The sequence below is a fragment of the Musca autumnalis genome, unplaced genomic scaffold, assembly GCF_047663935.1.
Source record: "Musca autumnalis isolate F117 unplaced genomic scaffold, ASM4766393v1 scaffold_2, whole genome shotgun sequence".
NCBI classification, from domain to species: Eukaryota; Metazoa; Arthropoda; class Insecta; order Diptera; family Muscidae; genus Musca; species Musca autumnalis.
The window spans coordinates 245,951,950-245,969,286 of record NW_027411755.1 but is presented as its reverse complement, the minus strand read 5'-3'; the positions used below and the strand labels follow the sequence as shown (position 1 = coordinate 245,969,286).

Sequence of the window (17,337 nt, the reverse complement as noted above, 5' to 3'; positions counted from 1 at the left end):
CGATTACTGTCCACAAAACATTTTGCGGTTGTATGATGAATGACAAAAATAAACGGCCACACTAGCAAGCAACAACAAAGCTGTCATTCAAAACTGACAATGTGTACCCAGCTTTACTCGACGTCATGGCACAATTACCCGCACAATACATCGTAAAATTTTGAATATGTTATGTCAAAACTTTCTTTATGTTGTTGGGGAAATTACAACAAAAACATTTTTTATAAAGGAATTTGACTTTTCATGTTCGATCAGCTGGTGTGATACCACTACCTGGTAGTTCTGCCATGCTCGACGTAAAAGTATTGTAAACATTCCATTGTACTTTTACAAGGGTGTAGAACAGCTGATTGTTTTGGCGTCACTTTGTTGTGATTTTTATATTATGTCGGAGTTTTGTTTTGTGGTAGAAAAATGGGAAAAATAAAAAGAATAAAAGATTGGAGGCAATGAAAAAACAACTTTTTATGAAAAAAGTGTAATAAAACTGAAACTAAAAGATAGACTTACTACGACGATAAGATGTTTGATTTGTTTACAATATTTACAAAAAAAGACGTTCACACTTCGTTGTAAAAAACCCATATAGTGCATTAACAAGAGCTGTAAATCTACCACCATGAGTGAATACCGCTAATAATTAACCTACAATCTATAAGAACAGTTCTATGGGAGCTATAACGAAATGTGGACTCATGTTAACAGATTTTGGTAAAAATAATATATGTATATACATATATAACAAATTGAATTCTAAAAAAAAATACTTGCAATCTGTAAACTAGTGTAATATCACTTCGAGTCATATGCCTGGGCACTGGATATGATTTAAAATTATATCAGTTAATTTATTATATATTTTTTATTTTTGCCAAATATATTTTCAACAAGTGTCCATTGCATTCTTCTTCTTCTTGCTGTTTCGCTTTGTGATTGATGAATTTTGATAGCAGAAGGTCTTTTCGCTACTGTATACACGCTTTGATAGATAGTTTTTTATCAGCGAAAATAAAAGTCATTTCCAAAAAAAAAAAAAACGACAAAACGATTTTATAGTGGCCTCTTTGATTGAACAGGTGCTGGCGTTCGTTCTATTGCAAAAAAAAGTAATTTATTTTCCATTGTTGTTGAGGTTATCTTTATGAGAATTATTATCTACAATTTTTGTTTGTGTTTCTTCTTGTTACATGGAAGCCAAATAATGATAATGACACAATTATTGGCATTTATTCCAACAAAAGCTATGCCCCGAATACCGTCCTCAAATAGCTCTTGCAGGTTTTGTCTTCCTCTTTTTTTTTTTATTTTTTGAGTTTATTTGAGGCCAATTTTCAATTTGTAAAAAAACGAAACAGTTGCCTAATTTTTTGTCGTACGTGAGCAATTCTAAAAGTGACTGGAATTTTATCTAAAAAGATAATTGATTTTGATTCTTCAGTCCAGTAGAAAAAAATGCTTAATGATGAACTGATTTATGGATTTAATTTCAGGTTTTAAATGCTCTCCGACTGATTGACCTTTTTGTTTATAAACGATTATCTCAATGTCATGAACAGTCTAGTTACATGCGTTTAGAATATGAAGAACTTATCATAATTAAAATAAATAGGTACCAATGTTACCAAATTGTTCCGATTTGGAAGTTCTAATATGAAGTACAGGAAGCTATTTCCATACAGGTGGTGTTTTTAGACACGCCGTTCCTTATGGGTTATAAAAAGTGGGTCTCGTATCATTAAGATGATATGAATCGGGGTGCACTATGGGATGTTTTTGAAAACATAGCTTCTGGGTTATAAAAAGTGGGTCTCGTATCATTAAGATAATATGAATCGAGGTGAACTCTGGAATGCTTTTGAAAACGTAGTTGGAATTTTACCTTTGTCTATTGGTCAAAAACTACAAGATATAAAATAAAAATAAAATATGTTCACCAATATTTATAAAAATACGTCATTGCTAAAAAACCCCAAATCAACTTTAAAATATATTGATTTATTTTGATGTGATACACGCACACATGTTTACCTGTGGATAGACCAATTGTGATCTACAGATAAGGCGATTAATAGGTTGGATTAGTAATGAATCATATGAGTAAGTTGATTACACGGTGCGACAGAATTTGTAAACAAAATGTTTTCAAAAATTGTAGTTTACTATACTGAAAAATCTACGTTAAAAAATATTCTTAAAAAAATCTAAATTTTTATTATACATTAATATTTTATTTTTTTATAATTAATATTTTAATTATCATACTTTATATTTTATATTTTATATTTTATATATTATATTTTATATTTTATATTTTATATTTTATATTTTATATTTTATATTTTATATTTTATATTTTATATTTTATATTTTATATTTTATATTTTATATTTTATATTTTATATTTTATATTTTATATTTTATATTTTTTATTTTATATTTTATACTTTATATTTTATATTTTATATTTTATATTTTTTATTTTATATTTTATACTTTATATTTTATATTTTATATTTTATATTTTATATTTTATATTTTATATTTTATATTTTATATTTTATATTTTATATTTTATATTTTATATTTTATATTTTATATTTTATATTTTATATTTTATATTTTATATTTTATATTTTATATTTTATATTTTATATTTTATATTTTATATTTTATATTTTATATTTTATATTTTATATTTTATATTTTATATTTTATATTTTATATTTTATATTTTATATTTTATATTTTATATTTTATATTTTATCTAATATATAAAAGACAATGTGTGTATGTTACTATGTTTGTATGTTTGTATGTTCCGAATAGACTCAAAAACGGCTGAACAGATTTTCTTGAAAATTTCAGATAATGTACAGGGAACAGCGGTGGTGAAAATAGGCTATATATTTTCTTGAATGGTCGTCGCGGAAGTGAAATATCGCGGTCATTCCAAATTATTCAAAAACGAAAAGACTCGAAAACGGCTGAATAGATTTTTTGGAAAATTTCCGATAATGTACTGGGAACACCGGTGGTGAAAATAGGCTATATATTTTCTTAAATGGTCGTCGCGGAAGTGAAATATCGCGGTCATCCTAAATTATTCAAAAATGTACTATTTCAGATAGTATAGCAAATTTTAGTAAGCGTGACTATAAAACCGCTATAACACTGGCTTCTATGTGTGGGATAACGCGGTCAACGCCATATTTTGGAATACAGTAAAATCCCAATAACTTGAGATGTCACGATAAAGCAATTCCGAAAAATCGATTGGGAAATCTTATAAAATTTTGTATGTGAAGTTTTTAGGTCTGAGAATAGGTCGTAATCTATTTATTTAACCCGCCAAGTGTAGTGACCGGTGGTCCTCCCCACAATTTTTTAAGAAAACCGCGAAATTCAAGATACTTTTTAAAATATTGTTTACAAATTGTTTGCAATGCTATGGTAATTACTGTCTTGACCCTGAATGGTCGTCGCGGAAGTGAAATATCGCGGTCATCCCAAAATTTTCAAAAATGTATTATTTCAATTAATTAGAACGTTCGTAAGCTGTTTTTATACGACTGAGAGTAGTGACCGGTGGTCCTCCCCTACAATGTTTTTAATAAAATCTGAAATCGCGGTAATCACAAAGTTTTCAAAAATGTATTATTTCAATTAATATACATAATTTTAGTAAGCGTGACACAAAAATGATATAAACACTAGCTTGAACAAGTGGTAGTGGCCGGAGGTAGTGACCGGAGGTTCTCCTTCAAAATTTAAAAAAAAAAATCTGAAGTCCATGATATTTTTGAACGTATTGTTTACAGATTGTTTGCAATACTATTGTAATACTGTCTTGACCCTGAATGGTCTTCGCGGAAGTGAAATGTCATGGTCATCACAAAATGTTCAAACATTTATTATTTCAGATAATATACATAATTTTGTAAATGTTCTTAAAAAACGCTACAAACCCTGAACACTTAACAATAAGTGGGATAGCTCGATCAACTCCACATTTTGGAATACAGTGAAATCCCGATAACTTGAGATGTCACTAGACCGAAATTCCAGAAAATGATTGGACATCAGACAAAGTTATTGATATACAATACAATATCATCATTAGAATCAGAATACCGCGATAGTGTCCGATTTTTGAAAATATTACAATTACGGATAAAAGCTCAAAATGTGGGAAGTGAAACTTCATGAGCATTGATTTCAGTTTATAGTTTATAGTAGTAATTTTTTATGAATTATATAAATGGTGCCATACATATACCGAAGGAACATACATTTCGCTGAGGGGTATTATACCATGCAATAGTGGTAAAATAGAGCGCGTAGAAAAAAGGCGTTACGTTCGATCGGGCTGAATGAGGTTAAATCCACCAAAAATAGAGAAAATTAGTCGCCACCGTTCTATGGGACCTATGTATATCAAAACGAGGACGTATACTGAAAATTTTCTGCAAGACTGTTTACGACCCCCTACAGTGGCTATATCTCCGAACTATCGAAAATCGGGAGGTACTGTTTTTGGGAGATATATCAAAACGTGAACCTATAGCTGTTGCACACCGAGCGCAAAGAAAAATGCGTGTCTTTCGGTCGATCCGAATATTTATGCTCTCATCTTTAAATTATATTAAAACCAGGTTACAGCCATTTTGGTGTGATAATGATGTTAAATCCTAAAAAAATAGTGAAAATCAGCCGGTACCGTTCTATGGGAGCTGTGTATATCAAAACGTGGACCTATACTGACAATTCTCTGCAGTAATATTTATGACCCCAACCGAGACCAACAAACCAATATATAGCAATGTTAATTGACCTGCACCGACCATTATATGTGGGTCACAAATCGCTTTAAACTGTCCATTTATGGTGAAGGGTATAATAAAAGAGATTTTATATCTTAAATTTGGGAATGGAATTTATGTCAAAACATTGACATCAATACTGGACAGATAACTAAAGTTTACACAGAGAACCCAAACAACGGGCCAGCAACGCGGACCGGGTCAGCTAGTATTTTATATTTTATATTTTATATTTTATATTTTATATTTTATATTTTATATTTTATATTTTATATTTTATATTTTATATTTTATATTTTATATTTTATATTTTATATTTTATATTTTATATTTTATATTTTATATTTTATATTTTATATTTTATATTTTATATTTTATATTTTATATTTTATATTTTATATTTTATATTTTATATTTTATATTTTATATTTTATATTTTATATTTTATATTTTATATTTTATATTTTATATTTTATATTTTATATTTTATATTTTATATTTTATATTTTATATTTTATATTTTATATTTTATATTTTATATTTTATATTTTATATTTTATATTTTATATTTTATATTTTATATTTTATATTTTATATTTTATATTTTATATTTTATATTTTATATTTTATATTTTATATTTTATATTTTATATTTTATATTTTATATTTTATATTTTATATTTTATATTTTATATTTTATATTTTATATTTTATATTTTATGTTTTATATTTTATATTTTATATTTTATATTTTATATTTTTTATTTTATACTTTATATTTTCGTTGGCCCTTTAAAAATAAATTACAAAATCCATTATTATGAAAAGTTGTATATTCTATTTTTTCTCAATAATGAATCGCATGACACTATGAACAGATAAAGGGTAACCTGATTTTGAATAAAAATAACAACATTATGATGACTCATTTCTTGGGGATTTCTTTTCCTTCAATGATTTTGCAAAACTTTTTTTTTTACAATCATGTCTTCTGCTTTATCTCTGTCTTATTGTACAATGACATCAACTAATTCTTATCTCTTACTTTGTTTTATTTTTCTGTGTCTTCATAGGAAATGGCATTGAGCCCCACATCACCAACCTATGACGGTTGGAAAGTGTCACCGCTGCCACTAGATTTTGATGTTTATCTATTCAATTGGACAAATCCAGAAGATTTCTATGTGGGATCACCAAGAAAACCCAGATTTGAACAATTGGGACCCTATAGATTTCGTGAAACACCCGATAAGGTGAATATTGTTTGGCATCCAAGTAATTATTCGGTGTCATTTCGTAAAAAGGCCACATTTCAATTTGATGCCGAGGGTAGTAAGGGGTCGTTGGATGATATTATAACCACTGTGGATACAGTGGCTCATGTAAGTATGAATTTTGGTTACTAAATAGAAAAAAGTCTAATTTTCTGTTTTTTTTCTCTTCCAGTCAACTGCGCTACGTGCCAAAGATGCCAGTGGCTTTCAAAAAGGTATTCTGGCCATGACTCTAAGCAGTCGCCAAGTGACAATTACAAAAACCGCCGATGAATGGCTATTTAAAGGCTACAAAGATCCCCTGGTGACAATCGGAGGATTTGTGGCAAAATTCGTTAAAGAAGTTGAAGTACCCTATGATCGTATAGGTTGGATGTATACGGTAGGTGGTCTTGATACTACCAATTAAGACGTTAGAAAATATTAAAAATGTTACTTTCTTCCTTTAGCGCAATGGCAGTTCCACCTATGATGGTCATTTTAATATCTACACGGGTGCTGATAATATTGAAAAAATGGGTCAAATCTATAGCTGGAACTATAGAACACATAATGGTGTCTTTCCTGGTGAATGTGGTCAAGTTAAGGGTTCAATGGGTGAATTTTTCCCACCCAATTTAACACCCGAAGATACGGTATGGATGTATGTACCAAATGTATGCCGTGCAGTACCTTTGGAATATACAGAGACCGTAAGAGTTCATGGTGTAACGGCTTATAAATATAGTGGAAGTCGAAGATCAGTGGATAATGGTAAGGATAAAAAAACTGTAGGCAAGTTATGTAATGGAAACCATTTCGAATCTGTTTGCCCATATTTCAAATCTATTTATCATCATAGGCAAGTGAAATAATCGAATCGGTTTCCATATAATAGGTCCAATACAAAAGCTCGTGAAATTTTAAAAATATTTTTCTTGAATTTTTAAAAATATTTTTAAGAGAATCTGCAAAGGCTCGTGGAATATTAAAAAATAATTTTAGGGCTGGTGAATTTTTAATAATAATTTCGTAGAACCAACAAGGGCCGGAGATTTTTAAAAATATTTTCAGGGAACCTACAAAGGCTCGGGGATTTTTAAGAATGTTTTCAAGGAACCTACAAATGCTCGGGAATTTTTAAGAATATTTTCGTAGAACCTACAAAGACTTGTGGATTTTTAATAATATTTTTAGGGTGCCTACAGGCTGCTGGATTTTTAATAATATGTTCGTAGAACCTGCAAAGGCTCTAGGATTTATAAAAATATTTTTAAGAGCAAAGGCTCGTGGAATTTTAAAAAATACTTTTAGGGTGCCTACTAATGCTGGCGAATTTTTTCTAAAATTTTCGTAGAACCTACAAAGGCTCAGAAATTTTTAAGAATATTTTCAGGGAACCTATAAAGGCCCGGGGATTTTTAAGAATATTTTCAGGAACACCTACAAGAGTATTTTCAGGTAAACCTATACTTTTAGGGCATCTACAAAGACTCGGAGGTTTTTAAGAATATTTTCAGGAAGCCTACAAAGGCTCGTGGATTTTTAAAAATATTTTCTAAGAACTTACAAAGGCTCGGTGATGTTTTAGAATATTTTCAGGAAGCATAGAAAGGCTCGTGGATTTTTAAAAATATTTTCAAAGAACTTACAAAGGCTAGGTGATGTTTTAGAATATTTTCAGGAAGCCTACAAAGGCTCGTGGATTTTTAAAAATATTTTCAAAGAACTTACAAAGGCTCGCTGATGTTTTAGAATATTTTCAGGAAGCCTACAAAGGCTCCAGGATTTTTAAAAATATTTTCAAAGAACTTACAAAGGCTCGGTGATGTTTAGAATATTTTCAGGAAGCCTACAAAGGCTCGTGGATTTTTAAAAATATTTTCAAAGATCTTACTAAGGCTCGGTGATGTTTTAGAATATTTTCAGGAGGCCTACAAAGGCTCGTGGATTTCTAAAAATATTTTCAAAGAACTTACAAAGGCTCGGTAATGTTTTAGAATATTTTCAGGAAGCCTACAAAGGCTCGTGGATTTTTAAAAATATTTTCAAAGAACTTGCAAAGCTCGGTGACGTTTTAGAATATTTTCAGGAAGCCTACAAAGGCTAGTGGATATTTAAAAATATTTTCAAAGAACTTACAAAGGCTCGGTGATGTTTTAGAATATTTTCAGGAATCCTACAAAGGCTCGAGGATTTTTAAAAATATTTTCAAAGAACTTACAAAGGCTCGGTGATGTTTTAGAATATTTTCAGGAAGCCTACAAAGGCTCGTGGATATTTAAAAATATTTTGAAAGAACTTACAAAGGCTCGGTGATGGTTTAGAATATTTTCAGGAAGCCTACAAAGGCTCGTGGATTTTTAAAAATATTTTCAAAGAACTTACAAAGGCTCGGTAATGTTTTAGAATATTTTCAGGAAGCCTACAAAGGCTCGGGGATTTTTAAAAATATTTTCAAAAAAACTTACAAAGGCTCGCTGATGTTTTAGAATATTTTCAGGAAGCCTACAAAGGCTCGGGGATTTTTAAAAATATTTTCAAAGAACTTACAAAGGCTGATGTTTTAGAATATTTTCAGCAAGCCTACAAAGGCTCGACGATTTTTAAAAATATTTTCAAAGAACTTACAAAGGCTCAGTGATGTTTTAGAATATTTTCAGGAAGCCTACAAAGGCTCGTGGATTTTTAAAAATATTTTCAAAGAACTTACAAAGGCTAGGTGATGTTTTAGAATATTTTCAGGAAGCCTACAAAGGCTCGTGGATTTTTAAAAATATTTTCAAAGAACTTACAAAGGCTCGCTGATGTTTTAGAATATTTTCAGGAAGCCTACAAAGGCTCGAGGATTTTTAAAAATATTTTCAAAGAACTTACAAAGGCTCGCTGATGTTTTAGAATATTTTCAGGAAGCCTACAAAGGCTCGTGGATTTTTAAAAATATTGATAGTGATAGTTTAGAATATTTTCAGGAAGCCTACAAAGGCTCGTGGATTTTTAAAAATACTTTTAAGAAACATCCAAGGCTCGTGGGTTTCTGTGAACCCCTACAAGAAGCCAATAGCGCTTGTCGATTTTAAAAAATATTTTTAGAAAACCAATGGATCATATTCCCATATTTCGGTGACTCCAATTCATGTTCACATAAAAGTTTATCTTACGACTATATAATCGATAATGTATTTATTTCCCTCATATTTCCCTCTCTTTCTAGGTACCTGGTATCCCGAAAATAAATGCTTTTGTGTCAATGATAAATGTGAAGCATCGGGGGTCTTTAGCATAGCACCCTGCAAATACAATTCTTCAATTTATATGTCCTATCCCCACTTCTACAAAGCAGATCCCGTATATTTGGAAGCCATAGAAGGTTTGAAACCCGAGAAGGAGAAACATGAATTCTTTATGACATTGGAACCAAATGCTGGAGTTCCCATGGATGTGGGCGGTGGATTTCAGGCGAATTATCTGATGGAACCTGTGTCGGGAATAAGGTAAGGCAATTTTATAAAATGGGAAAAAACAAAAACGTTTTAAAGTATTCTCCATAAGAAGGATCGCTTCCTCCACTGGTACCGACCACAGGATATCGGAAGTCAATCAGAAATATTAACTACAAATACTTCTCCCGAACATTTCCAGAGAATTATACAGTTGGTTTAGTAGTTTTGCAGTTTAAAAGAGGCACAGTATTAGACAGGCCTATAATCCTTCTTAGAGCCTTTTGGAGCAGTATTTGACTTTCTTTGCCTTTGTCGCCGCCTTTTTTGAAAAATATTGCACAGTTTTGTGACAAACGGCCGATCATGTTTTTTTGTGGGCTTATTAAGTCGACTATTCCACGGCGGCGAGTTCTTCGACGCCGATTGATCCGCAACCTTTCTACATCATGTTTTTTTGTGGGCTTATTAAGTCGACTATTCCACGGCGGCGGGATCTTCGACGCCGGATTGATCCGCAACCTTTCTACATCAGCGTCCCGGCCAGCGTATTCCACCTACATACACATGTTTGTTTTTGTATCGTTTTACTATGTTGGAAGCAAACTATTCCGCCTGGATTATTATGGTCCGTGCCGAGACGGAGGAAACCCCAGGACTAATTTGGATGTGCTCGGTTTGTCACATTCGCATCCGCCACACGCGAATTTCAGTGAGATGCAATTGATGTCGGAAGGTCATAATCGACAAAAAGTGACCTAAGGTCACTCTAATGCAGTCCTAAGTAATGGCCAGAGGGGTATATCGTTGGCCGAGCAGATCGATAGGTCTATGTGTTGCACGGTCAATGAGGACGCTCCTACCAAAATTAGCGGAGAGTGTCACATTTCGTCAGATATATGTAACTATCGTGTCACAGATCAGACCATCTCCCTGTAATTGTCTCCATAAGTAGATCGCTCGACCTCATCACTTCTGAACGCAGCTCATTTTTAGAGTGTTCACCAATCACCGCTTCCGAGTGCTTCCCAACCCTTCTGATCTTCGAGTAGCAGAAAGGACGTTCCGCGACATTTTCATAGCTTCAAATAAGCGAAGTGAGACCAAATGTCAAGGCTGAGGCGGCGGGTCTATAGCTTTGTAGAGCCAACCCAAATTTCAAGGCTGAGGCGGCGGATCTATAGCTTTGTAGAGTCAACCCTACTGATCCCAGGGTTAGGGAGCTGAGCCTGGAAACTGATAAATTGGTCGGGGAGCTACCCAACCCTTCTGATCTTCGAGTAGCAGCTGCTCAAATAAGCGAAATGAGACCAAATGTCAAGTCTGAGGCGACGGGTCTATAGCTTTGTAGAGCCAACCCTACTGACCCCAGGGTTTGGGAGCTGAAACTATAAACTAATGAGTTGGTCGGTGAGCCCAACAACATTGGAGCTGGAAAAAGTGAATTGTGGACAATGGTTAATTCACTCTCCAACCATGGGCAAATAGAGATAGGACCTTAGTCAGGTTTGGCGACATTACGGTGACTAATCCGAAGAGGTAATCAAGTTATTTTAATCGGCAAGTTTTCGAGCACCCTGGTAGGGACAAGCCGAAGACAACAGTTGGGTGAACGTAGGACATGGAGGAGACCACCCTCCGGACAGGGTTTGAAACGTCGAAACCCCATAGAGTGAAGTAGGGAGTTCCCAAGGGTAGGGTATACCTTTCAGGTATACTATTTGAAACGTCCAAGCCCCATAGAGTGAAGTAGGGAGTTCTCCAGGTAGGGTAATACGGAACAGCTTAACCTTTATCTTCCACGTACTCCACCCCTCCAGACATTCCACTTCCTCTAGGCTTACGTATGTGGATATCATTTTTGAAAATCTGAACTCCTATTTGTTCGAACTTCCTATCATGAAAATACCCGCCACTAAGTCTACGGCCACATGGACTGCTGACATAAGCACAGAGTGGGACGTCATGGTGATAATTTCGACCACCTCAAGATTCTAGGGGTAACATTCGACAGCATGTCCACCTAGTCCGTGCATCCCACAGTTAGCTGCGACAATCTGAGATTTACTAACAAGGTCGTCAAGTCCCTAGCCCTACAGCACTTGGGGTGCAAAAAAAAAACATAAAAGCGACGGGTCGGTCTGTGGTATGCTATGCGGGGCCAGTGTGATCCCCGAATATAAGTGTAGCGTGATGGTAAAATATTCAAAACTGTTAGAATGATGCACTGAGAACTGCAACAGGGTGCCTCCTAATGTCTTCAGTGGACCATCTGCATGAGCAGACAAAGATTCTTCTAGTATAGCAACTCAATGGCAATACTTGCTCGGGTGATATCGTGAGATTTATCCTAATCACCGTATGGTGGATAGTCCCTAGCCCTGCAGCACATGGGGTGCAGATGCGACGCCAGAGTGGTCCCCGAATATATGTAACTGCAACGTGATAGTAAAATATTCAAAATGGTTAGAATGCTGCCCTGAGAACTGCAACAGGGTGCTTCCTGATGTCTTCAGTGGACCATCTGCATGAGCAGACAAAGATTCTTCTAGTATAGCAACTCAATGACAAGCTCTCGTTGCAATACTTGCTCGGGTGAAAGCGTGAGAGTCATCCTAATCACCGTATGGTTTATAGAATTGGGGAAGACTTAGGATCATCATGATCTACAGAGAGATAAAGGTCCAATGTTATAAGAGAGAAATTCGTGTGAATGCAGTCCTCGGAGAATATCCACCATCTACCGCAGCTGACAGTCAGCTGCCACGAAAAACTAGAGTAGCTCAATTAAGCTCGGGATGGTGCAGCTGCCTAAATTCTTACAGGGCAAGGATTGATGGCACCGTGCAAAATATCCGCCCATCATTCGAAGGAGGCCCCCACTACACACTACACCTTTTCAATTGTCTACTTGAGGTCTATTTCTATGACACAAATGTTTTATTGTGGTTAACGAGGGCACAGTTAACCCAAAGGTTGAGGGTATAAAATAGATAAATATTTAGACATTATTCATCCATAATTTTTATTAAAGTAATACAAAATTTCCCTTTTCTTTCCAGACCCTATCACAACATACCACGTACCTTTATACCGATTATGTGGGCTGAGGAACGGGTACGTGTTACACCTGAAATTGCCTCCGACATTGCCTTGGTGCCGTTGATTGTTTTAATTGGCCAATTGATAACGGGTGTCCTGTTTGCATTGGGCGCCATTATGATCTGTTGGTATCCAACGAAATTCGTGACGCATCTTTGTCAAGATCCCAAAGGGAAAAATGTACTACTTCGATCATTTTCTACGGCGAGTAAGACTACTACTAGTGTTAACATAACTCCTGCTGCAGCTAACAATAAACGTAAAGAAAAGGTGTCTCTGCTTGAACGTAATGCTGGTGTAAGTTTATTGCGGGCCCATAGCTCGCAAACTGAGGGTCTGCTAAGTGGTGGTAGTAGTAATACATCTTCACAACACAACTCAACTGATGTGATATCGTGTTAAGGGCTGTGCGGTAGCGGCAATTTGGGCAAGGGAAATTGCTTACTTGAGTCCAGAGTGTAAGTGGTCCTAATGTAAAGTAGTTTTTCTTTGACCCACTGTCGTTGTTGTAAAAAATGTATTTTTTCTTGTGCTATTTTTTTTTGTAAATATTGTATTAAAATGAATTAAAAGCATACATATTTGAAATAAGTTAAAAAACTGTAATAATTTATACTCTATTTTTTATTTCTTTTCTTGCATGACATTTGCATTTGTAAAGTCCGATGTCAATGGCTAGGAAATTAAACCCAACTAGAACAACGAATGACAAATAGTCTACCTTAATATTCTGTCCTAAAATACAAGCTTTTATTTAGATTAATTTAAATATATAATACAAATGAAATTTAGACAAGTTGTCATTGTCATCCTCAGGCTGTAGCTCACAACCCATACTCGCTCATATGATATGTCATCTCCCATTATATATAATTGCCTTTGAAATAAACACGGTGCTACCAAAATGAGAGTAAAACAAGGTGTTTAGAAACCCCCTAAGCTTTCCATGTAAATATTTTTGAAACACTGTGCCATTATCACAAGTCCAAAATCATGACTTCTCGTCCAAATAACAGCCGTTTGCAAAATACACAATTCTGTTTAAACAAAAAATAGCTATTCTTTTATTGTTAGGAAAACAAAAGTAAGCCGGGAAGGCTATATTAAAAAGACAACGTTTCAAGTCACGTTCACAACAAATGAGATTGATCTTTTTTTCTACATAATTAACTACAAGTACACACATCAGACACTCAAACTTGTGACCTGCTAGCTAGCTACATAGATATACCAATTTATATGTTAAAATAGGTAAGGAAGAGTCAAATTCATAGCAGCCATCTATTTATAAAGCTAATTAAAATATTAAAAAAAAACTTTAAGTTCAAATAAAATTAAAAATAACCTTCTCCCAAAAATTAAAAACCAAAAGTTAGGAAAAAATAAGTTTTTTTTGTATAAGAAAATCTTATTCTAAAAATTGTAAATTCTTAAAATTCTAAATCTTTACCAGTGAGTTAATTTTTTCTTAAAAAAAGTATTTTTTCAAAATTGGATTTTGATTTTTCATTATTTACATATAATGTAAAATAAACCCCATTTATATATTTAAGTTGCAGTGATATCATGAAAAATAAGCTTTCATTCAAAATCATATTTTGATTGTAGTTATAATTGAATTATAATTAATTTTCATATTTGTATTTGTAATAAATATTTGTATTTATTTCACATATATAAAACAATATATTTATATTGGATATTTGTATTAGCATTTATAAATAATAATTATTTACATATATATATATATATATATATATATATATATATATATATATATATATATATATATATATATATATATATATATATATTTAGTATTTAAAGCCCAAAAGAACATATATTAATAAACAAAAATATTTTTAAAAAATAAAGAAAAAAAATGAGAATAAAAACATGAAGTTAATGAAAAAATTTTTATTGTATTTCTTTGTATACAAACAAGTAAACAAGTGGATTTTTTAAATCATTTTTATTGCCCACCTATAGCCCCTTGGGCGTGGATTTTTTAAATAATTTTCATTGCCCATCTATAGCCCCTTGGGCGTGGATTTTTTAAATAATTTTTATTGCCCATCTATAGCCCCTTGGGCGTGGATTTTTTAAATCATTTTTATTGCCCACCTATAGCCCCTTGTGCCTTAATTTTTAAATCCTTTTTATTGCCTACCCTATAGCCCCTTGGGTGTGGATTTTTAAAATCATGTTTATTGCCCACCTATAGCCCCTTGGGGGTGGATTTTTTAAATCATTTTTATTGCCCATCTATAGCCCCTTGTGCCTTAATTTTTAAATCCTTTTTATTGCCCACCTATAGCCCCTTGGGTGTGGATTTTTTAAATCATGTTTATTGCCCATCTATAGCCCCTTGGGCGTGGATTTTTTAAATCATTTTTATTGCCCATCTATAGCCCCTTGGGCGTGGATTTTTTAAATCATTTTTATTGCCCACCTATAGCCCCTTGGGCGTGGATTTTTTAAATCATTTTTATTGCCCATCTATAGCCCCTTGGGCTTGGATTTTTTAAATCATTTTTATTGCCCATCTATAGCCCCTTGGGCGTGGATTTTTTAAATCATTTTTATTGCCCACCTATAGCCCCTTGGGCGTGGATTTTTTAAATCATTTTTATTGCCCATCTATAGCCCCTTGGGCTTGGATTTTTTAAATCATTTTTATTGCCCACCTATAGCCCCTTGGGCGTGGATTTTTTAAATCATTTTTATTGCCCACCTAAAGCCCCTTGGGCGTGGATTTTTTAAATCATTTTTATTGCCCATCTATAGCCCCTTGGGCTTGGATTTTTTAAATCATTTTTATTGCCCACCTATAGCCCCTTGGGCGTGGATTTTTTAAATCATTTTTATTGCTCACCTATAGCCCCTTGGGCGTGGATTTTTTAAATAATTTTTATTGCCCACCTATAGCCCCTTGGGCGTGGATTTTTTAAATAATTTTTATTGCCCACCTATAGCCCCTTGGGCGTGGATTTTTTAAATAATTTTTATTGCCCACCTATAGCCCCTTGGGCGTGGATTTTTTAAATAATTTTTATTGCCCACCTATAGCCCCTTGGGCGTGGATTTTTTAAATAATTTTTATTGCCCACCTATAGCCCCTTGGGCGTGGATTTTTTAAATAATTTTTATTGCCCACCTATAGCCCCTTGGGCGTGGATTTTTTAAATAATTTTTATTGCCCACCTATAGCCCCTTGGGCGTGGATTTTTTAAATAATTTTTATTGCCCACCTATAGCCCCTTGGGCGTGGATTTTTTAAATAATTTTTATTGCCCACCTATAGCCCCTTGGGCGTGGATTTTTTAAATAATTTTTATTGCCCACCTATAGCCCCTTGGGCGTGGATTTTTTAAATAATTTTTATTGCCCACCTATAGCCCCTTGGGCGTGGATTTTTTAAATAATTTTTATTGCCCACCTATAGCCCCTTGGGCGTGGATTTTTTAAATAATTTTTATTGCCCACCTATAGCCCCTTGGGCGTGGATTTTTTAAATAATTTTTATTGCCCACCTATAGCCCCTTGGGCGTGGATTTTTTAAATAATTTTTATTGCCCACCTATAGCCCCTTGGGCGTGGATTTTTTAAATAATTTTTATTGCCCACCTATAGCCCCTTGGGCGTGGATTTTTTAAATAATTTTTATTGCCCACCTATAGCCCCTTGGGCGTGGATTTTTTAAATAATTTTTATTGCCCACCTATAGCCCCTTGGGCGTGGATTTTTTAAATAATTTTTATTGCCCACCTATAGCCCCTTGGGCGTGGATTTTTTAAATAATTTTTATTGCCCACCTATAGCCCCTTGGGCGTGGATTTTTTAAATAATTTTTATTGCCCACCTATAGCCCCTTGGGCGTGGATTTTTTAAATAATTTTTATTGCCCACCTATAGCCCCTTGGGCGTGGATTTTTTAAATAATTTTTATTGCCCACCTATAGCCCCTTGGGCGTGGATTTTTTAAATAATTTTTATTGCCCACCTATAGCCCCTTGGGCGTGGATTTTTTAAATAATTTTTATTGCCCACCTATAGCCCCTTGGGCGTGGATTTTTTAAATAATTTTTATTGCCCACCTATAGCCCCTTGGGCGTGGATTTTTTAAATAATTTTTATTGCCCACCTATAGCCTATTGGGCGTGGATTTTTTAAATCGTTTTTATTGCCCACATACAGCCCCTTGGGCGTGGATTTTTTAAATCATTTTTATTGCCCACCTATAGCCTATTGGGCGTGGATTTTTTAAATCGTTTTTATTGCCCACATACAGCCCCTTGGGCGTGGATTTTTTAAATCATTTTTATTGCCCACCTATAGCCCATTGGGCGTGGATTTTTTAAATAATTTTTATTGCCCACCTATAGCCTATTGGGCGTGGATTTTTTAAATCATTTTTATTGCCCACCTATAGCCTATTGGGCGTGGATTTTTTAAATCATTTTTATTGCCCACCTATAGCCTATTGGGCGTGGATTTTTTAAATCGTTTTTATTGCCCACCTATAGCCCATTGGGCGTGGATTTTTTAAATCATTTTTATTGCCCACCTATAGCCTATTGGGCGTGGATTTTTTAAATCATTTTCATTGCCCACCTACAGCCTATTGGGCATGGATTTTTTAAATCATTTTTATTGCCCACCTATAGCCTATTGGGCGTGGATTTTTTAAATCATTTTTATTGCCCACCTATAGCCCATTGG

The 17,337-nt window shown here is 33.7% G+C and overlaps 1 protein-coding gene across 1 annotated transcript in view; it reads left to right on the top strand.

Moving 5' to 3' along the window:
- Positions 1-13,980, top strand: part of pes (peste) — an 87,052-nt gene extending 73,072 nt beyond the window's left edge. Inside the window, exons 3-7 of the mRNA XM_073971287.1 lie at positions 5,894-6,202; positions 6,267-6,476; positions 6,544-6,847; positions 9,288-9,567; positions 12,576-13,980. Of these exons, the coding sequence (XP_073827388.1) occupies positions 5,894-6,202; positions 6,267-6,476; positions 6,544-6,847; positions 9,288-9,567; positions 12,576-13,017 (1,545 nt within the window). The 3' untranslated portion in view covers positions 13,018-13,980. The remainder of the gene's footprint in view (positions 1-5,893; positions 6,203-6,266; positions 6,477-6,543; positions 6,848-9,287; positions 9,568-12,575) is intronic.
- Positions 13,981-17,337: the final 3,357 nt, after the last annotated feature.